The following is a 27,474-nucleotide window of genomic DNA, read 5'->3' on the forward strand; positions in this document are numbered from 1 at the left end:
GTCGATGACTACTCAGGCGATGAGCAGGGCCCAACTGCAGTAGCGGGGCCCGGTAAAAGCACTTCCACGGCTCAGGTCGAGGCATCGCCGGAAGGCCTTAGCCAAGATCTTCATCCACGTTCTATAGCACCGCTTCCAGGCCAGGCTAAGAACATTTCCAAAGAGCCATCGGTCGATCGGCCACAATCAGTGGAAAAATCGAAACCGAAACCTAAAGACACTAAATCGAAACCGAAACTGGTGAAAACAGTCATCGGCTCGACGACTTCGGAACATACCAAGTCTAAACGTGTGCTCGACCCCTCGGGGTCGCAAGGGGGTGTCGACCCGAAGGTCGGGGCGCCGAAGCCCGTGTCTACTGTTAGGCACGTCACGCTCACGTCGGGGTCCAAAGATGGCGACTCTTCCAAGGGACGCGAGACCCAAAAAGGCCTCGATCCGAAGCCTCGGAAGCCACTACTGGTGAAGGCCTTCGAGTCGAAGACAAAACTCGGCCCACAAGAACAGAGCAAGTCGAAGCCAAGGGGCGTACCTGCTGTGCAACAACAGCTCGAGTCGACGCAAGGCCACAAACAACAGGCTGAACAGTCGAAGTCGGTCGGATCAAGAACGCCTACCTCCAAGCAGGTCAGTCCGTCGCCGACGCTTCCGGCGTCAATAAAATACGGACTGCCCCCAACGGCACGACCTAAGATGGTCCAGCTCCCAAAGGGAACCGACGCATCCAAGTCGTCATCGGTAGCCGCAAATGCTCAGCCCATGCAGGAGGACGTTCTGTTCCAGGCACCGTCCTATGATAACCAGTCGAAACTATTCATCGACTCCGATTCAGGGCGACTCACTATTTATAAAAGGAAAATTATTTCTGAGACTCCTATGGAGTCCTACAAGATACCACTCAAAAGAAAGAGAGACTCTGCCACCTCACCTACTCTTTTTGAACCCATACAATCCTATGGACAAGCCTATACCTATTCTCCCACACCTGCCACTGAGGATGTGGAGGAAGGGTACAATGAGGACCAGTTTAATTATCCCATTGACACAAGCCAGGAGGAGTCCCAACCATGGACTGACCCTGATGAACCACACACCGCCCCTGACACTCAGTCCTATGCGGTCAAGACATCGCCTAATGAGGATACTGCTGCGTTTAACGCATTAATTGAGAGGGCAGCCCTTAACCATGATGTGGACATGCACACTGACCCCGTGGAGGAAGACTTTCTGTTTGATACCTTCTCTACCTCAGAAACATCAGTAAAAACGTTGCCTATGCTCAAAGGTGTGCTCAAACATGCTGGTGACATTTTTAAAGAGCCAACAAAGGCAAGGGTAATAAACCCCAGGATTGAGAGGAAGTACCGACCTGCACCTGTGGACCCTACGTATATCAAGGGACAGCTCCCTTTGGACTCCTTGGTGGTGGCTAATGCTCGGAAGAGAGCAAACTCTCAAACAAGTGGTGATGCTCCTCCTCCGGACAAAGAATCCAAGATCTTGGAAGCTTCTGGCAAATGTGTGGCAGCTCAAGCGGCTAATATTTGGAGAATCTCAAATACACAAGCCCTATTAGCAAGATATGATAGGGCTCACTACGACACGCTAGAGCAGCTACTGCAACACCTGCCTGATGCTTATAAGGAGGGGGCGGAAATGCTCATACAAGAGGGGAAGTTAATCTCAAACGCATCTATTAAATGTGCGTTAGATGCAGCTGACACAGCGGCTAGGGCCATCAACACTAGTGTAATGCTCAGGAGGCATGCCTGGCTCCGCATCTCTGGGTTCAAGTCAGAGATCCAAACAACTCTGCTTAATCAGCCAGTTAACCCTGACTTTCTATTTGGTCCTGAGGTAGACAGCACCCTAGAACAAATTTAAAAAAGACACAGAAACTGCCAAATCCATGGGAGATCTACAGTCACAGCAGTTCAGGGGAGGTTCCTTTCGTCGCTCCGGTAACAGGGGAGCGTCTAGAGGACAAACGTCGCAACAAACACAATACAGCAAAGGAGGCACACAAACCACCTATAACAAAAACAATAGAGGTGGATACCGTGGGAACAGTACCAAAGGCAGAGGACAAGGAAATAACAATGCCAGATCCTCCGCCACTAATAAACAGTGACGTCTTGTCACTGCCCCCAGACCATATTACACCGGTCGGGGGAAGACTTCAGCAGTTCCTGCCAGTCTGGGAAGGCATTACCACGGACAGGTGGGCGAGACAACTTATACAACACGGTTATTGTCTAGAACTTAACCTCCACTCCACCCAACATACCCCCAAGGCACCATCCTATGTCCGCAGAACACATGCACTTATTGCAACAAGAAGTCATATCCATGCTGCAAAAAGGGGCCATAGAACTCGTGCCTTTAGAACAACAGGGTACAGGGGTGTACTCACTGTACTTCTTAATCCCAATAAAGGAGGGGTCTCTCAGGCCCATTCTAGACCTCAGACCCCTGAACGAATACATCCTTTCAGAACACTTTCACATGCTCACTTTGCAGCATGTTCTACCATTGCTCAGTCAGGGAGATTTCCTAGCAACGCTAGATCTGAAGGATGCATATTTCCACATTCCCGTTCACCCCAGTCACAGGAAATATCTCAGGTTCACCATCAACAACCAGCATTACCAGTTCAAAGTCCTGCCTTTCGGGGTCACTACTGCCCCCAAAGTGTTTACCAAGTGCTTAGCGACAGTAGCTGCACACCTTCGGAGACAACACATCCATGTCTATCCATATCTGGACGACTGGCTTGTCCAAGCAAAGTCGGCCCAGCAATGTGCCAGCCACATGTCCCGCACAATTCACCTCCTACACAGTCCAGGATTTTCCCTAAATTACCAAAAATCCCATCTACAACCCGCACCTGTCCAACAGTACTTAGGCGCAGAAATAAACACTCTGACAGCAACAGCACGGCCGAACTCAGCAAGAGTCAACAGCATGCAGGTGCTCATTCAAAAATTCAAGCCCCAACACTCACTCCCAGCGCAAGTGTTCATGCAACTAATAGGCATGATGGCCTACTGTATCTTTATAGTCCCACACGCGAGGCTGCACATGCGTCCGCTTCAGGAGTGCTTGGCGCAACAGTGGAACCAGGCTCATGGACAGTTGAAAGACCTAGTGTTGGTGACCGGTCGTGCATACAACTCTCTGCATTGGTGGAACACACAAAACCTTTGCAGGGGACGACCGTTCCAGGAGCCTGTACCACAGATAGTGCTGACTGTGGACGCATCTCTCCAGGGCTGGGGTGCGCATGTCCTCCAGTGCACTGTGCAGGGCCTATGGACAACACAGCAGCGAAGGATGCACATCAACCTACTAGAACTGATGGCAATCTTCATGGCAATGAAGGCATTCAAGTTGCATTTGTGCAACAAAGTTGTGCTGATCCGGACGGACAACATGACTGCAATGTATTACATCCAGAAACAGGGAGGGACACACTCTCCACAATTGTCACACCTAGCACAGTGCATGTGGAAGTGGGCCATTCAAAGGAACATGTTCCTCATGGCGGAACACCTCCCGGGCAAGGACAACCAGATGGCGGACCTGCTCAGCAGACACAGCCATCAAATGCACGAGTGGGAGATCCATCCCTCAATGCTACAACCGTATTTCCAGCAGTGGGGTCATCCAGAGATAGACCTATTCGCCACACAAGAAAACGCAAAATGCCACACCTTCGCCGCCAGGTTCCCACACCCGCAGTCTCAGGGAAATGCGATATGGATGAACTGGTCGAACAGATTTGCGTACGCTTTTCCTCCGGCACCGCTCATACTGCTGGTAGCGCGCAAACTGAGGCAGCACTCCATGACCCTCATCCTGGTTGCTCCAACGTGGGCAAGGCAAGCATGGTACACCACGTTCATAGAACTTTCAGTGGTGCCCCACCAACGACTACGGCTCACACCCAGCCTCCTCACTCAGAACCATGCAGACTTTCAGCACCCAGATCTGCAACAGTTGAGCCTTGCAATATGGCTCCTGAGGTCATAGAATTTGGCTACCTGGACCTGCCCCCTGACTGTATGGCCATCATCAAGGAGGCTAGGCGGCCTACAACCAGGGCGTGCTATGTGGCAAAATGGAAGCGTTTTGTCATCTATTGTTCCAATAATAACATAAATCCGCTAGATGCATCAACGCAAAACATCATATGTTACTTATTGCACCTATACAGATGCAATCTGGCATATAGTTCCATCAGGATACATTTAGCAGCGATGGCAGCTTATCTTCAAAACAGACAGCACCTTTCCCTTTTCAAAGTACCTGCCATTAAAGCTTTTATGGAGGGGCTCAAAAGGGTAATTCCTCCAAGACACCCGCCTTCGCCTGTCTGGAATCTAAACATAGTTCTCACCAGACTCATGGGTCCACCATTTGAACCTCTTCACTCTTGTGAGATACCATTTCTGACATGGAAAGTGGCTTTTCTGGTAGCGATCACATCGCTAAGACTGGTTAGTGAGCTGCAAGCCCTCACTATTCAGGAGCCTTTCATTCAGATTCATGCTAATAGGGTGGTGCTGCGTACCAACCCTTAATTTATGCCTAAGGTAGTGTCACAGTTCCACATTAACCAAACTATTGAGCTGCCAGTATTCTTCCCAAATCCTGATTCAGTGGCAGACAGAGCACTACACACACTAGATGTTAAGAGGGCTCTCCTGTATTACATAGACAGAACTAAAGATTTCAGGAAAACTAAGCAACTGTTTGTTGCCTTCTCTCCACAGCACAAAGGCAACCCAATTTCAAAATCAGGTATAACCAGATGGATTGTTAAGTGCATCCAAATCTGTTATCAAAAGGCTAAACGCACATTAACAGTTCCCCCACGAGCGCATTCCACACGCAAGTTAGGGGCACCCATGGCTTTCCTAGGTAACATTCCTCTAGAGGATATATGCAGAGCAGTCACATGGACCACCATACACACATTCACCAAACACTACTGCGTGGATGTACACTCCAAACAGCAAGCTGCTGTAGGTCAGGCTGTTCTCAGAACTCTTTTTCAGACTGCTGCAGCTGGCACGGGCAACCGCCGCTAAGGAGGGTACTACTATTTATTCTATGCATAGATATAAATTCTGCAGCCCACTTGTGGGACACCCCCGCGCCGCACGGCCACCAGCTGCTGCGTGTGCCCCTCCGCTGTGCCCTGCCTCGCTGCCTGCCTCGCTGCCTGTTTTGACATTCATTTGTGCTTGTTTTGGTTTCTCTTGGTCTTTGCCCGTGCCTAGCGTTTTATCTGTAAATTGTGCTTGTTTTTTGTCTCTCCTAGTCTTTTGCCCGTGTTTAGCGTTTTTATCTGTAAATTGTGCTTGTTTTTTGTCTCTCCTAGTCTTTTGCCCGTGTTTAGCGTTTTTATCTGTAAATTGTGCTTGTTTCGCCGTCCCCTGTCCTGTTTCCCGCCTCCCTCGCCGCCCCCGCTTCCCGCCACCACTTCCGACCCCGCCCCTTTTTCCCTTGTGTTCCCTACCCGCTCCCGCCTCCCAGCTGACCCGCCCACCCGCGCACTTGGCCTTAAATGGCGACCGTGCGACACAGGTAAGTGTGACCCACTTGTGGGACACCCCCGCGCCGCACGGCCACCAGCTGCTGCGTGTGCCCCTCCGCTGTGCCCTGCCTCGCTGCCTGCCTCGCTGCCTGTTTTGACATTCATTTGTGCTTGTTTTGGTTTCTCTTGGTCTTTGCCCGTGCCTAGCGTTTTATCTGTAAATTGTGCTTGTTTTTTGTCTCTCCTAGTCTTTTGCCCGTGTTTAGCGTTTTTATCTGTAAATTGTGCTTGTTTTTTGTCTCTCCTAGTCTTTTGCCCGTGTTTAGCGTTTTTATCTGTAAATTGTGCTTGTTTCGCCGTCCCCTGTCCTGTTTCCCGCCTCCCTCGCCGCCCCCGCTTCCCGCCACCACTTCCGACCCCGCCCCTTTTTCCTTGTGTTCCCTCCCCGCTCCCGCCTCCCAGCTGACCCGCCCACCCGCGCACTTCGCCTTAAATGGCGACCGTGCGAACGCGCAGCGGGCGCGCCGATTGTGCGCCGAAGGCGCGCCAAAGGTAAGCCCGTCTGCGCCCGTCCGCGACCGGACCGCGACCAGCGCCAGGACCCCTGGCCCCCACCGACGGAAGCCGACCCGACGTACCTTCAGCGCCGCCGACCTCATCGCACTCAACACCGGCCGCATCCCAGGATGTCACCGAGCCGCCCCGAAGCACACCCACGGACCCTTCAGCTGCCACGCCTGCAAGTTCACCTGCATCCGGACCTTCCCTGCACCCGCCAAGCCGAACTCCAGCAGCAACCACCTCAAGTGTATCCTGCTCAACACCCGCTCCATCCACAGACACGCCGTAAAACTCTGGAACCTCCTCGACACCACCGCCCCCGACGTTGCCTTCCTCACCGAGACCTGGATGAACGCCTCCTCAGCCCCAGACATCGCCGTCGCCATCCCGGAGGGCTACAAGATCATCCGAAGAGACCGCGACAACCAGACTGGAGGAGGCATCGCCATCATCCACAGAGACACCATCCGCATCACGACCAACACCGACGACACCCTTACCACCGCTGAACACCTGCACTTCCAGATCCACACCAACCCGAAGACCACCCTCAGAGGCACCCTGATCTACCGACCCCCGGGACCACGCACACGATTCAGCGAGGACATCGCCGACTTCGTCAGCCCGCACGCTCTCCCCTCCGCCGACTACATCCTCCTGGGGGACCTCAACTTCCACCTGGAGAACAACAACGACCGCAACACCATCAGCCTGCTCGACAACCTCGCCAACCTCGGACTCAAGCAACTGGTGACCACCCCCACCCACCTCGCCGGACACACACTCGACGCCGTCTTCTCATCCAGCAAAGACGTCACCTTCAGCCACGCAACAGGACTCCACTGGACGGACCACAGCTGCGTCCACTTCACCTTCAGAAGAACGACGATCCACCACCACCAGCAACAGGTTGCCCGAAGAAGCTGGAACAAGATCACAGCCGACCAGCTCACCGCTTCCCTGAGCCAGCACCCTCCCGCCAACTCAGCGAACCCCAGCCAGGCCGCCGACAACCTCACGAAGTGGATCAACGACTGCGCGGACGAACTCGCCCCTCTGAGAACCCCACCCAGCAGACCCGGCAGCAGAAAAACACCATGGTTCACCGACGAACTCAAGAGCTCCAAGAAGAACTGTCGAGCCCTCGAGAAAGCCTGGAGAAGGGAACCAACGACGGACAACATGACCACCCTCAAGCTCGCCACCCGGAAACACCACCAACTGATCCGCGCCACCAAGAAAAATACATACAAGGATCGACTGGACAACAACGCACACAACTGCAAGGAACTCTTCAACATCGTGAAAGAGCTGTCCAACCCCAACGCCGGAAACAATGACATCACCCCGTCGCAAGAACTCTGCAACTCCCTCGCATCCTACTTCCACAACAAGATCACGGACATACACAACAGCTTCAACAACCAACCAACGCAAGCCACAACCGCAACGACGCCACCCACCACCACCCTCCGCACCTGGACCCCGATCAGCACCGAAGACACCATCCGCACCATGAACTCCATCCATTCCGGATCTCCGACTGACCCCTGCCCTCACCACGTCTTCAACAAAGCCGACGCTGTCCTCGCACCCCACCTGCGGGACATCATCAACACCTCCTTCGACACCGCCACCTTCCCTGAGAGCTGGAAGCACGCCGAACTCAGCGCTCTCCTCAAGAAACCCACAGCAGACCCCACCGACCTCAAGAACTACCGTCCCATCTCGCTCCTCCCGTTCCCGGCCAAAGTCATCGAGAAGACCGTCAACAAACAGCTGGCTGCCTTCCTCGAGACGAATGGATCCCTCGACCCCTCACAGTCGGGCTTCCGAGCGAACCACAGCACCGAGACCGCCCTCATCGCCGCCACCGATGACCTTCGAACTCTGATGGACAACGGAGAAACAGCGGCCCTCATCCTCCTGGACCTCTCCGCGGCTTTCGACACTGTCTGCCACCGCACCCTAGTACAGCGCCTCAGCAACATCGGAATCCAGGAGAAGGCACTGGAATGGATCACCTCCTTCCTCGACGGAAGAACACAGAGAGTCCGCCTACCACCGTACAAGTCAGAGGCCACCAAAGTCATCTGCGGCGTCCCTCAAGGATCCTCACTGAGCCCCACCCTCTTCAACGTCTACATGAGCCCCCTCGCGACCATCGCACGCCAACACAACCTCAACATAATCTCCTACGCCGACGACACCCAGCTGATCCTCTCCCTGACCAACGACCCCGCCACCGCCAGAGCCAACCTGCACGAAGGGATGAGAGATGTAGCCGAATGGATGACGACCAGCCGCCTGAAACTGAACTCGGACAAGACGGAGGTCCTCATCCTGGGCTCCTCGCCCTCCGCCTGGGACGACTCCTGGTGGCCCCCCGCCCTGGGCACCGCACCCAAACCGACGGACCACGCACGCAACCTGGGCTTCATCCTGGACTCCTCCCTCTCCATGACCAGACAAGTCAACGCAGTCTCCTCGTCATGCTTCAACATCCTGCGCATGCTACGTAAGATCTTCCAGTGGATCCCCACCGAGACGAGGAAGACGGTCACCCAGGCCCTCGTCACCAGCCGACTGGACTACGGCAACGCCCTCTACGCCGGAACCACTGCCAAACTCCAGAAGAGACTCCAGCGGATCCAGAACGCCTCGGCCAGACTCATCCTCGACATCCCCCGACGCAGCCACATCTCCGGACACCTGAGAGATCTGCACTGGCTCCCGGTCAACAAGAGAATCACCTTCCGTCTCCTCACCCACGCGCACAAAGCCCTACACGACCAAGGCCCGAGCTACCTCAACAACCGGACCAACTTCTACACTCCCAAGCGCCTCCTCAGATCAACCAACCACGCCCTCGCCGCCGTCCCCCGCATCCGAAGAGCGACAACAGGAGGAAGATCCTTCTCCTACCTGGCCGCCAAGACCTGGAGCTCACTCCCGACCGACCTGCGCCTGACCCAAGACCACCTCTCCTTCAGGAAGAAGCTCAAGACCTGGCTGTTCGAGCAGTAATGGCACCCCCCCCCACCCAGCGCCTTGAGACCCTACGGGTGAGTAGTGCGCTCTACAAATGATCTGATTGATTGATTGATTGAGCCCACATGCCTCGAACGGAATATGCTACTTACCAGTATGCATCTGTTCTTGGCATGTAGGGCTGCTGACATTTATATCGCCCGTCCTCCTCCCCGGTGCCTGTCGCAGCTGTAGCACTCAGAATTATTCTCAAGCATGGCCATCACTTACTGTATCATACTCCATCTCTGCCACAATGGCGAAAAACAATCTGAGCATGGAGTGGATGCCCATGCGCACAGTAGTCCAGGGGAGGAGCCACCTATCTCGTGATACTTCGAAGACTCTTCCAGGACAACAATGTGCAATCATCCGGACCCAACACTAGGCGGCGATCTATGCATAGATATAAATGTCAGCAGCCCTACATGCCAAGAACAGATGCATACTGGTAAGTAGCATATTCCTTTCCTCACCCAACACCCTTCCCCAGAGAGCTTGGTGGTCCAAGCCTCTTTATCTAAAGACGCATTCCCCTTCTGCTCCCCTAAATAGGGAATCCAGGAGGCTGGATCATCTTGGGAAGTGTATATTCTCTTCCTCCAGCTTGGCATTGCAGTCCGTGAATACTGCATTTCTCTTGGGCCGATACTCCCATACCATCTGGGATTCGGTTGCACGGGTGCTGCCTAAGAGCCCTGAGGAGGCCCGGGCCATTCTCTGCGATTTGCTGTGGACTGGATACCACCGACTCACTGACCAGAACGATTGCCACATCGGTAGCCGTTCGGCGCTATACCTGGTTGAGGACGTCTGGCTTTTCGGTGGATGTCCAGGCAACCCTGCAGGACATGCCCTTTGATGGCCGTCCCCTTTTTGGTGACAAGGCAGACTCTGCTGGAGCTCTTTAAGTATTCTCAAGCTATTTCCAGGTCCTTGGGCCTCACAGCGACACCCCGTCCATTTCAGTCTGATTTTCGTCCCTTTTGTGGCTATGGAAAGGGTACCCCAACATGTCCAGGCCAAACCAGCCCCCGGTTCACGCAAGCTACGCAGTATCAGCATGGCCGCGACGTAGGACCCAGAGGCATGGTCTGGGGGGCCAGCTGGCGGGTGGGCCAGTCCCCCCCTTCTCACCCCTGCAGCCTCTAAATCTTCCTAGTCCGACCTTCCAGGGCCATCAGAAGCCAGTGGGCGGCAGGATTTGCCATCACCTCCCCCACTGGCAGACCATCTAGTTGGACAGGTGGGTTTTGCAAATAGTCTGTAGTGGCTACTCCCTCCCCTTCGAGACTACTCCTCCCTCCATACCACTGTCTTTCGATCGCATGTCGAAGGATCATTTGGCACTTCTCCACCAGGAAGTTTCTGCTCTCTTGGCCGAGGGAGCCATTGAGAGGGTTCCTAAGCCAGAAGTAGGTCGTGGTTGCTATTCCTGCTACTTTCTGGTGCCCAAGAAGGACAAAGGCCTGCGTCCTATTCTAGACCTCCGGGCCATCAACCGTTTCCTCCGGAAGGAGAAGTTCAAAATGCTAACCCTGGCTCAGGTCCTGTATGCCCTCGACCCTGGAGACTGGATGGTGGGCTTGGACTTGCAGGATACCTATTTTCACATCCCCGTCCTGCCAACCCACAGGCGCTGTCTGCGGTGCACTGTAGGCCATGAGCATTTTCAGTTCGCCGTGCTCCCCTTTGGCCTTACCAGCGCCCCTCGGGTGTTCACGAAAGTGATGGCGGTGGTTGCAGCTCATCCGCGCAGATTTGGGGTTCAAGTCTTCCCCTATCTCAGTGACTGGCTGTTGAAGGTGGGCTCGACCAAAGCTGTCGTCTCCCACCTCCAGACTACGGCACACCTCCTGCACTCGCTGGAGTTCACTATCAACATGCCGAAGTCACACCTGACTCCCTCTCAGGCACTCCCTTTCTTTGGGGCAGTTCTGGACACAGTGCAGTTTCTGGCCTATCCTCCCGAGCAGCGAGTCCGGGTTATTGGGGCTATGATACTGGCGTTTCAGCCTCGATGCTGGATTTCGGTAAGAATGATCCTGAGGCTGCAGGGCCTCATGGCCTCCTGCATCCTGCTTGTGAATCATGCCAGATGTCATATGCAGGCTTGGCAGTGGGACCTGAAGTTCCAGTGGGCGCAGCATAAGGGCAGTCTTTTAGACTACGTCCGGATCTTGGAGGGGACTGCGCAACAGCTGCAGTGGTGGTTGATGAACCAAGCTTGGGTCAAAGGCAGATCCCTCTCCCTTCCCCTACCAGACCTCACAGTGGTATCAGATGCAGCACTCCTGGGATGAGGCGGCCATCTTTGAGAGGTGGAGATCAGAGGCGTCTGGTCTCTGGCAGAGTCCAGGCTCCATATCAACCTTCTGCACCTCCGGGCGATTCGTCTGCCACTGAAGGCAATCCTTCCCTCTCTCAAAGAGAAAGTGGTGCAGGTGTTCACAGACAACACCGCCGCCATGTTGTGCTGCAACAAACAGGGCGGGGTGGGGTTATGGACCCTATGTCAAGAGTCTCTTCATCTCTGGACATGGCTGGAAACTCGGGGCATGACCCTGGTGGTTCAACACCTGGCAGGTTCTCTGAACGCCAGGGCCGACAAACTCGGCTGTCTGTGTCTGGTGGATCACGAATAGCGTCTTCATTCAGAGGTCGTGCAAGGTCTCTTTCAGCAGTGGGGAGAGCCTTTGTGAGATCTGTTCGCCACTGAAGAGAAAGCGCAATGTCGGCAATTCTGCGTATTGGAATTTCGAAGGCGGTACTCGTTTGGCGACACTTGTTGCGAGTGGATCTGCCACCTTCCATACGCCTTTCCGCCTGTACCACTTCTGGCCAGAGTGCTGAAGAAGGGCAACGCGACAGGGCCTAAGTCATTCTTGTAGCTCTGGACTGGGCACGAAGAGTGTGGTCCCCAGAGCTCCGGAGTATGGCCATCGATCCTCCACTCAGACTGCCTCTTTGGGAGGATCTTCTGTCGCAGCAGCAGGGGAGGGTACTTCAGCCGAACCTGTCCAGCCTCCACCTCCTTGCGTGGATATTGAGCGGCGACAGTTGACAGCTTTTGACGTTCCTCCCGAACTCAACAACAACATCTTGGCAGCCAGGCGTCCCTCCACTAAGACGGAATATGCCTGTCTATTGAATAATTTTGTGGCATGGTGCATAGCATCCCCTTCCCCTTTCTGCCCCTCTTTCAGAGGTCCTATTGTACATACTTTCTTTGGCCCAGCACAGTTCTGCCCTGGTCACTCTTAAGGGCTGTCTTTCGGCCATCTCTGCTTTCCTACGGCTTCCAGATCAGTCATCTTTGTTTAAGTCTCCTTTTGTACAGAGATTCCTGAAGTGCATTACTCATCTCTTTCCTCCTTCTCCTTTCGTAATACCCCAGTGGGACTTGAACCTGGTCTTCACCTATCTTGTGTGTGCTCCCTTCAAGCCTCTTCACAACTGTCCTCTCAGGCTCCTCACTCTGAAGACAGCTTTCCTTGTGGCCATCACCTCTGCTCGCAGAGTGAGTGATTTCCAAGCTTTTTCTTCTAAGCCCCCTTTCTTCTCTGTGCATCCGGACAAAGTGGTGCTTAGGATAAGGCCTTTGTTCCTTCCCAAAGTGGTAACGCCCTTTCACAATGGACAAACCATTACTTTACCCACCTCCAGACCCTTCCAAAGAGGAGGAGAGACTCCACCATCTGGACCCCAAGCGTGCTCTGTCTTTCTACCTTGATCGCACAAAAGATTTCCGGGTCGACGAGCAACTCTTTGTTGGCTATGTGGGTGCCAAGAAAGGTCGGGCCGTTTAAAAGTGGACCATCTCTAGATGGGTTGTCCTTTGTATAAAACTCTGCTGCACTTTGGCGAAAAAGAAACCTCCAGTTGGGCTCCTTGCTCATGGAGTTCCACTACTTGACATCTGTCAGGCAGCCACGTGGGCATCCTTGCACACGTTCACCAGACATTACTGCCTGGACAGCAAAGTCTGGAGGGACGGCTATTTTGTCCTGTTCTGTCCTCCAGGACTTTCTGGTGTGAACTTAGTTTGCAGACCCTTCTCCGGGGCTGGTATTGCTGGGGTATTCTAAGGTAAGAAATCTATAACAAACAGTCTCTTTCAGATGAAAAAGTTACTTTCCTTCGGTAACGATGTATCTGTAAGAGACATATGTTGGTTATAGATTCCTTACCACCCCACCCATCCTCCTTGTTATGGGAACTGACTTCTAGGGACAGGGACTCCTGTGCAGGGCCCAAGGTTTGCGCACCAGTAGTCATTGTCTTTCATGGCTCTGTGCTTCTGGCGTGGCAAGTTGTGTCAGAACTGACATCAGCTTGCAGGGGTGGCGTTTATATAGACACCGCAACGTCATCCCGGCGAATACGACGACAGAGGCAGAGTCGACTGATGCCTTCTACTGATGCACAGGGGTACTGCTAAGAAGAAAAAACAATCTACAGAACCAGTCTGATGCCTGGGGGTAATTCTAAGGTAAGGAATCTATAACGAACATATGTCTCTTACAGATACATCATTACTGAAGGTAAGTAACTCGTTCATCTGGACAGTTGGGTCCGCGAGAGGCTCGAGAGAGACTTGTGGTAGCGCTAATTTAAAAATAGAGCATTCTCATTGGCCCACAGAGCACTTTTCCGCTTGGGCCATCAGCTCCTGCGGAAGCAAGTGCTCTAATGGGCTGCCAGCAACATGAGAAAATGTTGCGTCTATCCATCACAGGACTCTGGGACCTAGTCTCCTGTTCTGAACATATAAAACAAAATATATATAAATACATACATACATACAGGGTAGGGATACCCTGACCACCTATGCCCTTTGCCACCCCGGGAACAAAAAGAATCAAGAATTTGCACGAATTGCTGCAATCCTGCTGAATCGTAAAATAAAAAATATGCCGACCATGTCCGCTTTGTCTTATGAATGAGAGGGGGGGGCTTGCTGCTCAACCTCCCCTAGACTTTATAGGCCCTGGGAAGCCCACCCCAGGTCAAAACTATCGAATAAGGGTGGGGGGTGTGCAGCCCCTTCCCCAAGCCATCACAAGCCCTGGTAGCCCACCTCTGGTGCCGATGTTATTGAATACGGGGAGGGGAAGGCCACGCTGCTCCCCTTCCCGGGCGGTCACAGACGCCGAGTAGCCTACCCATGTTGCTAAAAATTCTCAAAATGGTGAGGGGAGTCACGCAGCACCCCTCCCCCGAGCCATCACAGGCCTAGAGGGAGCCAACCCCTGGGGTCGATACGTGCCAAACAAAATAGTTGCGGACAGGAGCAATGTTTCCTACCGCTGCAAGTAGGGTGCTGACTGAGCCCACAGGGGTCCTGGGCCTCCCGACACATGTATGGTGGGAGCCTTGGGTGGGCACCAGGGCACTCACCTTTAATAATGTGGGCCATGGGGGATGAGGTCACCTTGGTGGGAAAGGCTCAGGGAGGGGTGACTTGTGGACCCTTCCCTTTTATTTTAAGTAGTGGACCTCTGGGATGAGTTCCCAGGGCCTATTGAGGTTTGGGGAGGGGGGCATGTGCCCCCGCCCCTTAAAAAATAAATAAAAAACAGACCTGGGATTAGGGTTACCTGGGCCTAACAAGGCTGAGTGAGGGTGGCACAGGGATGGTGGCCATGCAGCCCCCCCTCTTCCTCAATTAAAATAAAAGGCCCTCTCCCTCTCCATTTCCAAACAGGTCAACGCCGTCTCCTCCTCCTGCTACAACACCCTCCGCACGCTTCGCAGGATCTACAAGTGGATCCCGACCGAAACAAGAAGAACGGTGACACAGGCCCTCGTCAGCAGCAGGCTGGACTACGACAACGCACTCTACGCCGGAATCCCAGCCAAACACCTACGACGACTACAGCGCATCCAAAATGCCTCCGCCCAACTGATCGTCAACGTCCCCCGCCGCAGCCACATCACCCCCCACCCGACAAACCTACACTGGCTCCCCGTCGACAAGAGGATCACCTTCAAACTCCTCACCCACGCACACAAAGCACACCAGAACAGCGGACCAGCCTACCTGAACAGCAGACTCGGCTTCCACACCCCCACCCGCCAGCTCCGCTCCGCCAGCCTCGCCCTCGCCGCCGTCCCCCGCATCCATCGAACAACCTCCGGCGGCAGATCCTTCTCCTACCTCGCCGCCAAGACCTGGAACACCCTACCTACCCACCTACGGCAGACCGAAGACCTACTCGCCTTCAGAAGACTCCTTAAAACCAGTAGCGACCCCCCCCCCCCCCCTCAGCGCCTTGAGACCTTCACGGGTGAGTAGCGTGCTTTACAAATACCATGATTGATTGATTAATTGGGGAGGGGATCCCTGGGGCCCATAATTGCTTGGGGAGCAGGGCCACATTGACTCTATACCATTGACTACATGAGTAGCATAGTTGACATTAACAATCAACCACAAATATATGGGAACCCTCATTGTATACGGTGTTCAGTCTGTATACAACTGTTCAGTGAAAGCCAGGTACCTAAAAAATCTTAGTCTGTTCCAAAACGAATGCCATACTACAGGTAACTTTTATCTGTATCAAATCCACGACAGTCACCGAAACTACATTGAGAAATGAAGTTGATGAGTAGAGACGTGAGTACTGTAAGCAATATTTACTCTTTGGAAGAGTTTACTCTACCACACTGTTTGCAGACTGTGACACTCTCATGAGAAATACACTACAGAGTATTAAGTATCTACTAAGAACAGTGTGCACTCATGCAACACTTGGCATAAAAGACCCTACTTGGTTAAAATAAACCATGTCTGAAGGTGCTAAAGATTATACTGCCTGCAGCCTTCATACTGTGGTGAAAACTTCACAGATAAATCATCTTCTGAAGCCAAACAAGCACATGTATATAGCTTAATACCTGGTGCACACAGTCTTCTATTTTGCGTAGAAATTGTCATGTTGTGACGATTCTGTCTAATAACTGAATGCTGATAACAATACTTAGTATGTTGTATGTAGAATCTTTGCCCTGTTGCAATTTTTTTCTTCAGAGCCAAAAAATGTATGTGGAACATGCTGAACTCAAGTTGTCTACTGTCACACAAGGTTACTCTTCAGTGCAAACATTTATAACTTTTTCTAAACACTTGCACACAGCCGTAATAGGCTGTAAAACATAAGCTAAAGAAGTACTATGGTAGTAACGAGTCCCTATGTAAACTATAAATCAAACTAATAGTGTCATTGGATAATGTCATCAGTGATGTTATCAATGATATTATTTGAGATGTCATCAGTAATGTCATAAATTATGTCATAGAACATGTCATGAGTAATATGTGAGGTCGTAAGCAGTGCATGGCGGGGTGCAAGTTATAATTATCTCTGCTAACTATAACTGGTGAATTTGTGTGGTTTTTTTTTTAGTTCAAAATGTTAATGATGTCACTGACATGTTCACCTAACTAACGTTACTTTAACCTTTATTTTTTTTAAGATAGATTGATAGATATTCTTCTACCACTTTAAATGCATGTGGTTAGGACACCGCGCATATTTGAAAACAAAATTGAATAGGGAAACCAGACTCCAAGCGAAATAGAGATGCATACAAATATTCGCTTTCTCTTACCCATCATTTGCTTTTTGGAGACTCTAAGCATAGCACTTAAATAAATGAATGCTCTTCTAAGACCATTAAATCCAGACTTAGATTAGTAGAGGTAGATTAATTTGATGTACACCTTGAATGGCATGTTTTGGGGTTTGCTCGACTTTGTTTATAATCTTCAAAGTGAATGATGGCAACAGCGGTGATAGGTTTGTCATACATGCCAAATGTCCTTTCAAGCCAAGGCTCAGGTCTCTCCTATCCAGATTGTCAGGCAACTGATACATGAAGCCGTCATTTGCAAGTCAAATCTGACTGGCTTGTTAATGTGATGATTGAAATTCCATTTTCCTGCTGGAGGCGGAAAAGCACTTTCTGAGATGAAGGGGCTCCTGACTCTCTCAGGCAGGCGTCCAGCTGTAGCTCATATTCATTTAGGAGTACGCCTGCAATTTGTGGGATATCACCAGCCTCTTGTCCAATTCCTTGTTCGGTGTGAGCCTCGGCCATACCCGTGGCTTTACAAAGAGCTTGCACTGTGCATAAGATGATGGAAGGGTACTCCGCGTAGAATCTACTGCATTAGTAGTCGCTCGTTGTTTGGAGCCTGTGTACGGTTACATTATTTTTAAATTAGGTACAAATCAAACTTCATTTTAAATGCAGGTATGCGGTTGAGTTCTCTTTCCAATTGCTAACTACGGGGACTCAGACAGCGGGCGCTAGAAATGATAAGAGTTGAATTTGCTCTTAGTAGGGTGACCAACACCCTTCTGTTCATGGTCAGCATTCGATATTGGTTGGCTGCATTCCACACAGAGAATTACAAAACGAAGAAAACGTGTGGAGATCTGTGATCAGTTGGACACGCAGGTGTTTTATTGAATGAGCACACGTGAAACACAAAAGAATTAGAATCCAGTGCAGAGTTTTTTGGTAGTGTATTGAACGGGTTTTGTGACCACAGTATTCCTCTTGCGTTTTTCTGCCGGTCTTGATTCTGACTGGTTTGAATGGCACCTTTTATTCTGCTTTCCTCTCACGATTGGATAAATATCATGGCAGATTGGCACAACTCCAATGTGGGTTTGTTAAGCATTTTCGGCAGTGGTAGCTCATGCCAATGCCCCTCTGTGGCATGTCGAGCAACGACCAGAGAGATGTGCTTAGCAGACAAAGGTCTGACTTACAGCAGAATAGAAAACCCATTATCTGTCCAAAGAGTCCATAAAGTGTGGGTTTCTAAAGCTAGCGTGCTTTCTTGTTCTCTCGAGGTGTGCATCTCACCTCTGTGTTCTTCTCGCCCCTCTAGAACCTGCAAAAAGCACTTGAAGTGAAAGACAAGTATGAAGCAGACATGGTTGTCGGGGGCTATGCAGCCCTAATCAACGCGTGTTGTCGCCACGATAATGTAGAAGAGGCATTGAACCTGAAGCGAGAAATGTAAGTACATGCGCAAAAACATGTCAAACACATGTAGGTTGGGATACCGACTTGGCAAAACAGGGAGCCTGTGAGTATATAGACCTCTCAGATGACCTAAGTAAGTTTAGGTTGAATCAATGTAAGGCTTTCTAGCTATACTAATGTTTTATAATTGCTCTTTTGTTAAAGCCAGCCTTTTATTGTAAATAGGCGCTGGAGTTATTAAATACTTCTTCACAAGGCATCACGTGGCAGCAGTATCTCGGTATCTTTTTACTGCTCACAAGGTGTTGGATTTGGGATCTATGATGCAAGTTGTTTTAAATATTTTATGAGCAATTTGTATTGTTGTATTAGTTATTTTCTGGGTAGTGTCCGAAATAAACAAAATGACATGGTAAAGAGGCACTATTCGTTGCCTTTATACTGCTCTTATGTTTCTTTGCTTTTTCAGTGGTCTCTGCTAACCCCTTTCAAGTGAGAATGATTAATTGTTTAACTTCTGTAAAACATAGCTCCAGAAAAGCACAGTTCACCACCCTGAGCCGCAGGCAAGGGTACAGGTTGTGAGGACTACAGTGGGATATTTACCACACACACACCAGGGGCAAGGTATTTTAGTCAGCATACCTTCTAGTCCAAGTTTTCAGTTTGAAAATGAAACATTTGACACGCACAATAGGGTTTTAAAACACTAAATTCCACATGTTTTGCCTTCATTGTAGGACTTTCCTCAGATAAATTATCTTCCGAAACTTGCTAGGGCAAAACAGTAGGGAACTCGAAGTTCCCACCCGTACCCCAGTCTCTGTGGGCACGCGGATGGGAATTTATCCCCCAAATTATAATTGTGGCCTCAGTAGTGTTGTTATGAAAGCAGTGATAGGGAAGCTTCAGACACATAACTCTTATGAAGTGTTGCACCTGTTTTCCACTCCCTCCATAATGTACATTCTTATTTTTCAGCCAACGTAAAGACTCGTCGGTGGCTCTGGACACAAACAAGTACTTGTCTCTGGTGAAGGCCTGTGCCAAGCACGGTCGGCTGGACGGTAAGGCCGCCTCCTCCTCGCCCGTGTTTATGTGCTGTATAATAAAGGTGTCTTGCCACGTGAATTCAACTCCGAGTTGATAGTAATGGTATATCATGTCCTGCAAAGTGCCCGGACATTTTGCATACACATTTGCATGTGAATTCGCCTCGAGCTGCTTGGACAGTGCAGGCCATTAGTTGTAATGGCCCGGCAAGCTTGTCATTTACATTTGCACAGCTGACTGCTTTCTGCATTTCTGCGGCTCATGTTTATTAGCGCCGCTGTTTGGATTGAGTTTGAAGATCATGGCTTATGGCACAAATTGCGTATGTGCCCGGACTAATGGCTTTGTTTATGAATAAGAAGGGCTGAAGGCTGCGCGCACAACCTGCAAGTGTAATTTTTTCGTTAAGGGCCAGCGCGCGCAGAGAAGCCCACCCAGCCTCCCCTCCCCCACCACAAACACACGTCTGAAGTATTTGCGCGGTGCAGCCGCTGAGGTAAATTGGCCTCGTCAACAATATTCAGGTGTTTCTGGGGCTAAATAAAGGATACACGATTCAGCAGCATCGCCCTGTTTCTACCCGCAGAGTGCTCTGTCCGCAGGACTAACATCATTTGCGGCTGCGTTGGCCCCACGCACGTTTACAAAGCCGGGAATGCAGCTTTTCAGGACTTGAACAACTCTGAAAGAAATATAAAGAACATTTTCGAGAAGAAAAAAACGAATTTTGTGATAGTACATAAGAGTAAACGGTTTGCCAACAGTGACCATCAAAAAGTAGTTTTGCTTGTTTAATGCCTTTTCTGTGGATGCCGAAATCCCGAAGCAAAAGTAAAAAAAAAAAAGATGCCACGGTACAATGAATGTGTACTGCGGGAGGGAATTGTTGGACAAATCTAACCCACTAACTGGTGTAAGTAAGTCAGAGGATAGCAACGGTTACTGTCATTAATTTATATCCCCACACATTGTGTGTTTTTTTTTTTTTTAATATTTTATTTATTTTTAGGCAAAAACCTGGATTGATTAGCAGGAGAGACTAGCTGGATCTTCAGTCCATATATGACCACTTACTGACCTGTACTATTTAAAATGCTTGACTTATTTTCGTTTAAGAAATGAAGTTTAACAACTCTTCCTGCAGCCCACGTCTCCATGCAGAAACAAACGGCCGAAATGTGGGATGGTTGCAGAAATGGCAGCTCAGGACGGTCACTGCTGCAGACCCGTCTTCAACCGTAGGACCGCCACCGGTCCGTCATATCTCAATCCCCAGCATAGATATATTTGCCGAGCATTTGAGAAGTTGAGGAATGTTTGGTCATTTAGGGCTATGTACTCCGAAATCAAGATTATAATTCTTGAAGTGTGCCATAATGAGCTTCACTGGAGGACCTATAAACCACTTAACCGGTGTATACATTTGTGACATTTGGGATCGTGGAGGGGAGAGTAAAGTTGACCGGCATTGTGCTGCACTACAAGTGGGGCACAGTGGTCACTCATTTGCCCTACTGTGGCCCCACACACAGTAAAGAAGACACATGGCAAAATATCTCTTGACTTGGAGCCTTACTAAATCTTGGACTCACTCTACAGCTAATGAAACTTACAAGTTCTGCGTTTTCTGTCAAGGGACCACTTGCTGACTCCATTAGACTCCATACACAACCCTCGAATGGATTGTTTTTTTCTCCACATCTGGCCCCAGGCCCCTGAGATGAGGGTATGGCTGTACCACGGAGTGGACTTGGGTTTGTCCCCTGTAGTTTTGCTCCTGGAGTAATCCACTTATACCAAGGGTCAGAACCAGTGGTATGCCTCTGGTTTTATGCGCTGTAAATCTCAGCGCACGCTCTGAAGCAGCCTCCCCCACCTGCATTTCTTAATGTGAAATGCCCATAATGCTCTGCCCGTGGAATCATTGTCAACATTATTTGAATAAAATTAGAAATCCGCTTTCATGGCTCTGTAGACCAACATGTTTATTTTTGCCTTTCTAATGTGTCTAATGAACCTAATGTTTTAACGTGCAGCCTGTTGGAAAGCTTTCATTGGCTCTGCTGGGCTAATTAGTATCGACACAGCAAACAGGCCCTATCGGTATCAGACCATTAATGTGGCTGTATATACAGTGTAAACACATCTTTATTATCTGGCCTTGTGACAAGCCATCTGCTTCAGAAACAATGGCGCCATTTAGCAGATGTTGGCATTGAACGATAAAAGCATCCATTTAGTTGGCTCTCACAGCTATAGGGCAGGCTGCGCAGGGTTATGCGGTGCAGAGTGGGCACACACTTCCTATCTATAATTTGTAGTCGCAGTTGCAGCGAAATGATAAAACCGTGCTATTGTGGATTTATAATTGTAGTCTCGTTTAAAATTGCAAGTAGTAATTAGCTTGAAAACAGCATTATACGCCAGAATTTACATTCCTGCTGGGTTTGAATTGCTATTTTAATCACAGTTTGTTTTCTCCACATGAAATTATCTAAGGGCCTTTTGTTTTGTTTCATTATAGACGCTATTAATATTCTGAAGGAGATGAAGGAGAAGGATGTCCTCATCAAAGATGCCACCCTGGTGTCCTTTTTTCATGTTCTCAACAGTGTTGCCATGAGAGGTGAAGTTGAGACAGTGAACCGGCTCCTTGAGGTCATCGTGTCCCTGGGCTTAGCCAAACCTGTGGCTAACCTCTGTTCCCCTGTGGTAACAGTTCACCTTGAAAAGTACGTTTATTTAAGGGACACCAATGGTGCTTTGACTTCCTGTTGATTATATCCTATGTTTCCTTATGCACAATTATCTCAAACACACTGCCTTTCTCCTCTCCTTGGAGTAAATTTAATGTATTTCCGTAGTTCACAGTGGTGGCGTATGTAGGCCTGAAAAAAATAGGCACCTTCGCTGCTAACAGTTAATAGTAAGGATGGGTTCGGATTTAACTGGGTTTGGTGTGGGTTCTCTGTGGTATGCTTAATATTCACTCTTGCCAACATCTGGAAAGTCCATTGCTCCATTAATTGGAATCTCTACAACATGGTATATTGGCATGCCTCAGAACATTGCAACTTGGGTTAATGTTGTATGCTGTACGACAGTATGTATGTGGTGGTTTTTATATAGCGCCAGTCCTAGTTCAAGAATAAAATAAAGCATGAATTGCCCTCAGTAAGGTACAATGCACATTGACCTCTGGTTTTAGTGGCTTCCATTTTGCACTACCAAAATGTATCTTTTTACATCTACTTGACAACTTATTGCATCCTAGAAATGTGGATTAGCAATTATTTAGACTCAAAGTATGCAGAGTTTTGGGGTTGTTTTGTCGAAAGAGTTGTACAGCAAAATACTGTAGTCGACTAGTAAACAAGTAAAGTGGTCATCGCACATTTTCTGTTGATCATACACTTCACCTCAACTGATGTCTCAAATTTTCAGTAATTCATTAAAAATATTTAGCAGTATGGTTCAACTTGGTCATACTTTATTTCCCAAGGTGTTTGTGTTGCTGCATGAGTGCAGAGTTGTTCCCATCTCTTTCTCCTGTGACACTCCTCTTTCAATGGAGACACTTTAGCCACCGACAATAGACGTACTATATTTTTCTGGTAGCAATATCTTGAGTTGTTCAAAAGAAGCAGTCGTGTGAGTGCCAAAAGTTGGCAGGGAAGTCAGCTTCTAGGCTGGTTTTCTCTTATCTGACCCTAAATCTAGGGTGACTTTGACGGTCAGGGACATGCCTATCACTGGTGCTGCTGGTGCAGCCATATTTGAGGGGTCCATTGCACCTCTATTATAGCTGCCTGTATTGTACTCTTAGTTTGTCGGGGCTAGGGGTACGCTCTTTGCTTGCATTAGGGGTTCTAGAGCCATTGCTGTGATTGACCAGTGCAGGCCTAACCAATGCTGCCCATTGTGTTAGGTGAAGTATGCGCATAATTCTCATGTAGCAGGGTGGACATTATTATATTCCTGAGTGCAGGATGTAATGTAATGTAAATGTAATGTTGGCTTCTTATATAGCGCACTAATCACCCCAAAGGGTCTCAAGGCGCTTGCTTTGGGAACCCGTCCTGGTTTTTCCCTGTGAGATAGCCCCTACTGGGCACCCCCAAGGTGAAAGCCAGGCATCCCGCTGCGGGGGGCCGTAGTGGAGATTGAGCAAGCTATTGCCCAGAGTTGCAGAGTGTGAGCCCCTGATTTGAGTAGGCACCGAAGCGAGAATTATCGAGTCCGTGGACATTTTGAGCTCAGGACCCTGCCGCGTCATTGAATATCACTCCTGGTAGTGTGGAGGCTGTTTAGAGTATTATCGTAGCGCAGTGATGAGAAATCATGGCGCAAACATTCTGCATATTTAATTACATTAGTTGTGCGAAAAAATCTGGGCAGGGATTTAAGTGTTTGGATGAAGGTGAACCACTGTTGGTAAGAATTTTAATTTATAATTATTGTGAACTACGTTTCTAATTTAAAGAGTCTCTTTAAAAAAAAAAACACTTTTCACGTGTTCACTGCGCTTTCCTGGTGGTTTTAGGACTCATAAGTGCAGTGAGGAAATTAAGGAGGTTTTGTTCCATTATTGCAATTAGAAATTTCAGCATAGCTGGTGCTGAGGGACAAAAGTGTCTCATTTGCCCTAGAGGAAGAGGACAGTGATAAGATGATTTTTCGTCAAGGATCATTGGGTCGTAATTAAGTTACATTCATGGCCATTGCGTTTTGAAGGATGATTGGTAAATGACAGGCTTCATGTGCCGAGCACGGACAGTGTTGGCTGGGGTTTTTTCTTCCTCTGTCAGAAAATCCTGTTGAGCCTGATAATGTAAATGTGGCATTTTATTCTGAACAAAAGAGCAGGGAAATGAGCTATCTTGTCTAATCATTCAGTTGTTTAACACCGACTTCCAGTTTAGACTTAATTGGCTGGAAAGCACTTGACATGTGAAGTTAGTGCTGTTCGGAGCGCATGTTTGAGTAAATTTTAAAGTAAGTGACAGCTAAATTGTACCTAGGGAAATTACAAAGCCTTCAACACAGTTAATTTTTTGGGGAGGATTAGTTGTAATTGCAACTCCAGTCTCCTTGAAGATTCCTTGTTATAGCTGATAAACAGGGGAGGGGAAGAAAAAACATTTAGCTCTTTCAAAAGCCGGAATCTTAACAGAATAATTTTTCTGAAGCTGATTGTACCACCACGAATTGATTTCCTGCACACTAACATCTACTTTAGAATTTCAGAGAACGGCAAGTTTCAAGGTATTTTTCTTATGCTTTCCTTTACTATCTCTTTAGCGATTTCAGGTTTGAGAGCTTTTCAGTCGGAAAACCCCTTAGGTAAATTGCCACTTGACTAGGCTTTATGCATAATGTTGTATAGCACTACATTCCAATTAAAATCAATATTTGGAGTCTTATTTTTATCGAGCATTCTTTCGGGTTAGGAAAGTTATGTATCTACATAGCAAAAAAGGTTGCATTCAGCGCTGTTCACTTAACCAGCCGGAAGGGCTCCTGCCCCAATTTAAAAATTTTAATAGGTATGCAAAAGAAGGCATCAGCAGCGATCACTGTCTTGGAATTGTGAGACCGCTTGTGAGCCCCAGGCTAACCCGCCATGGCTGTCGTTCAGATGCAAGGGTTTAAAATGAGCAGCAGTGCGGAGGTGAGACCGTTCTGCCGCTGTGGCAATGTCCAGCGGGACACGTTTGCCCCAGGCCTATTCTGTCACTTGAGTGGTGAGAGCACAATTCCACTTTGCTTTTCTGAACAGGAGGTCACTGTGACAAAATATGTGCTTCCTGAAACTAAAAAATGCTCCAGCATCTTGGTACTAAACACATGTGAGTACTGGTTAAGGAGGTGAGTTTGTCTGACGCCCCTGCCAGGAAATTGACCACTCCAGATCTCTTTAGGGATCAGTATAAGAGGATGTCATAGGTCTCGAATGCCTTACTTTGCAACATCCCCTGCCTGCTACATCTGACCAATCACTGAACTGCTGTATGCTTCCACCTCATCATAATGTGTATTTTTTAATGCAATGCTCTTTGCTCTTCTTTTGGAAAAAAAGGGGGAAAAACCTGAAGAAGTAAGCAAAGAACAAATACGTTGAATTTACACACTTCATTCAAGTGTTCATGGGTCTAGCAGACCTGCAGTACTGCTAAAGCCTAGTGAATTTAGTAACTAACAGGTAGTTTGAGAAATCCATTCATACTGGGGATTCTGGTGGTCTCATCCAGTTGGTGAAACTTGCTCCTTTCATATAGTGTGTAGCACATTTCAGTGTTGGAGGACAATTTAAAATGGTGGAGCTTTCTGAAGTCCTCCGGAGTCGGGCCTTCCAAAATGAGAAGTATGTGAGGATGCCGGTGCTGTCCCCCGAGGCCCGGTGAAGACGACACGAGGTGAGAGGCGGCGAAGGCAGGCAGGATGAGCAGGCCACACACACACCAACTGTTCCTGTCCACTCACAGATATTTTATTCCTACTAAGTGGTCAGTAGTTAACACCGATTTGCGATTCCTGGTCTCAGAGTTGGTCTGATCTGTCCTCTGAGCTAGAGCTATTTCTCTGAGCTAAGGATGTGTATTCCTGCTCTGAAGGGGCTGTTTGGAAAAACTAGATTGAAGCCAGGTTTGGCTCAGGCAGCACAACGCACTGTCTTATAAAGTTACTTTTCCACTTGAGTTATCAAAAATCTTATTTCATCATTGCATCAGATTTTGAAAATTAATTGAAGAATGGCTTTGAAGCATATTCCTAGCGTTTTTTGACGCAGAGGTAGGAAATAATTGTAATCCCATCTAGACCTATTCCACGAAACGGCCAGCAAAGCCTACACACTGACATAACTTTTGGGTTTTATTTCACTATGAGAGCACACTATCCCCAATTTGTAGTATGCTGTATTTCTATATGCTAGCAGCCTGCCCTCTGGGCTTACAAGGTACAGTTTTTTAGGTGGCTTACGACTATAGAAAAATAGGCTTTTTTCTACCTGACATAACGGCTTTTCTGTGCTGTGTCACTACAGGGCATTTAAACTGCAGCCCAGACGGAGCACAGTGGTGCTGCTGGTCTGCATGTATTTTTGCCTCATATGTTAGTGGTGTAAAAACTTACAGCATCACACATGACATTAAACTTCCACGCCATAGTTGCATTTTCAATACCATCCACTATGGTTTTACAGGTCAAATTAAACCGACTAATTTAGACCAGAGCACATGCACAATAGCACTCTCTGGCAGTTTCACTGGACACAGGGTCCTAATACAAGCAAAAATAGGGACCAAAAAAAGTCAGAAAATGTGGGGTGAGCATGCAGAAAAGTAAAATTTTCTTCAAAATTGATTCAACAATTTTTTTGATAGAATGGAAGAGGCAAGAAATAAAATGGGAGAAGTCAGGTTCAACACCTTTATGAGAAGTCTATAGGATATGTTTTCCTTATTAAAAAGTATAATGGTTACTCATATGAAAAGAGAAATTGGAGAACGACCAAAACACAGATTACTTAAATCAAGTCTCAGTGTCTTATATCTGTGCTTTCTTACTTCATCATCAAGGCATCTGGTGTAAATAACTAGACGTAAGGAGAAGTGGAACTAAGCATAATTACATTCCATTGACTAAGATTATAGTTTAAAAAAAAATATCAGCCAAGGCAATCTCTAAATCAGACAAAATTAATTGGGTTTCTTTACTATTACTCACTAGGGAATTTACAGGTTGACATTTGGTTATTAATTCGTGGCTAAGGTTATACCCTGACAGTTTACTCTATCTGAGACAGAATGATAGTAACTCATGTTAGAATTGTTTCCCCGAATAAGTGAGTCTTTCGAATTCCTGTACTTATTTAGTGCTGTACTCCTCTACTGTCAGTTGATTTTCTCCTGACTCATAAGGCAAGGTTGTTAATGCCATCTGCATCCTCGAACCAAACTGTCCAGAACCACTTGTGAATTCTTAAGACAACTTTTCATGCATTGAAAAGCTAACAGAATCTTGTGTGGTGCAGTGCATATCTGATAAAGAATTCTAGCAGCAGGTTCCTTACTTTAGAATAATCCAGAGGCGTAAGAATGGATCCAGAAATCATTCCCCATATAGTAAGTGTAAGGAAAAGCCTTTTTTGTATGGTCACCCACAAGTTTTTAAACTGCTGGTATTTCGACTCTGAAAAACCAGCAGTCACTGGGGCCTGCTAACCAGACCTCATTGGCAGTGCCATGACCCTAAAGTATATGTCGAATCAGAAATGGCTA

At 48.6% G+C, this 27,474-nt stretch overlaps 1 protein-coding gene across 1 annotated transcript in view; it reads left to right on the forward strand.

The window, feature by feature from the left end:
* Positions 1 to 27,474, forward strand: part of LRPPRC (leucine rich pentatricopeptide repeat containing) — an 848,306-nt gene that overhangs the window by 442,691 nt on the left and 378,141 nt on the right. Inside the window, exons 21-23 of the mRNA XM_078649683.1 lie at positions 18,042 to 18,172; positions 19,121 to 19,206; positions 21,717 to 21,924. Of these exons, the coding sequence (XP_078505809.1) occupies positions 18,042 to 18,172; positions 19,121 to 19,206; positions 21,717 to 21,924 (425 nt within the window). The remainder of the gene's footprint in view (positions 1 to 18,041; positions 18,173 to 19,120; positions 19,207 to 21,716; positions 21,925 to 27,474) is intronic.

Source organism: Lissotriton helveticus, chromosome 6 (genome assembly GCF_964261635.1).
Source record: "Lissotriton helveticus chromosome 6, aLisHel1.1, whole genome shotgun sequence".
NCBI classification, from domain to species: domain Eukaryota; kingdom Metazoa; phylum Chordata; class Amphibia; order Caudata; family Salamandridae; genus Lissotriton; species Lissotriton helveticus.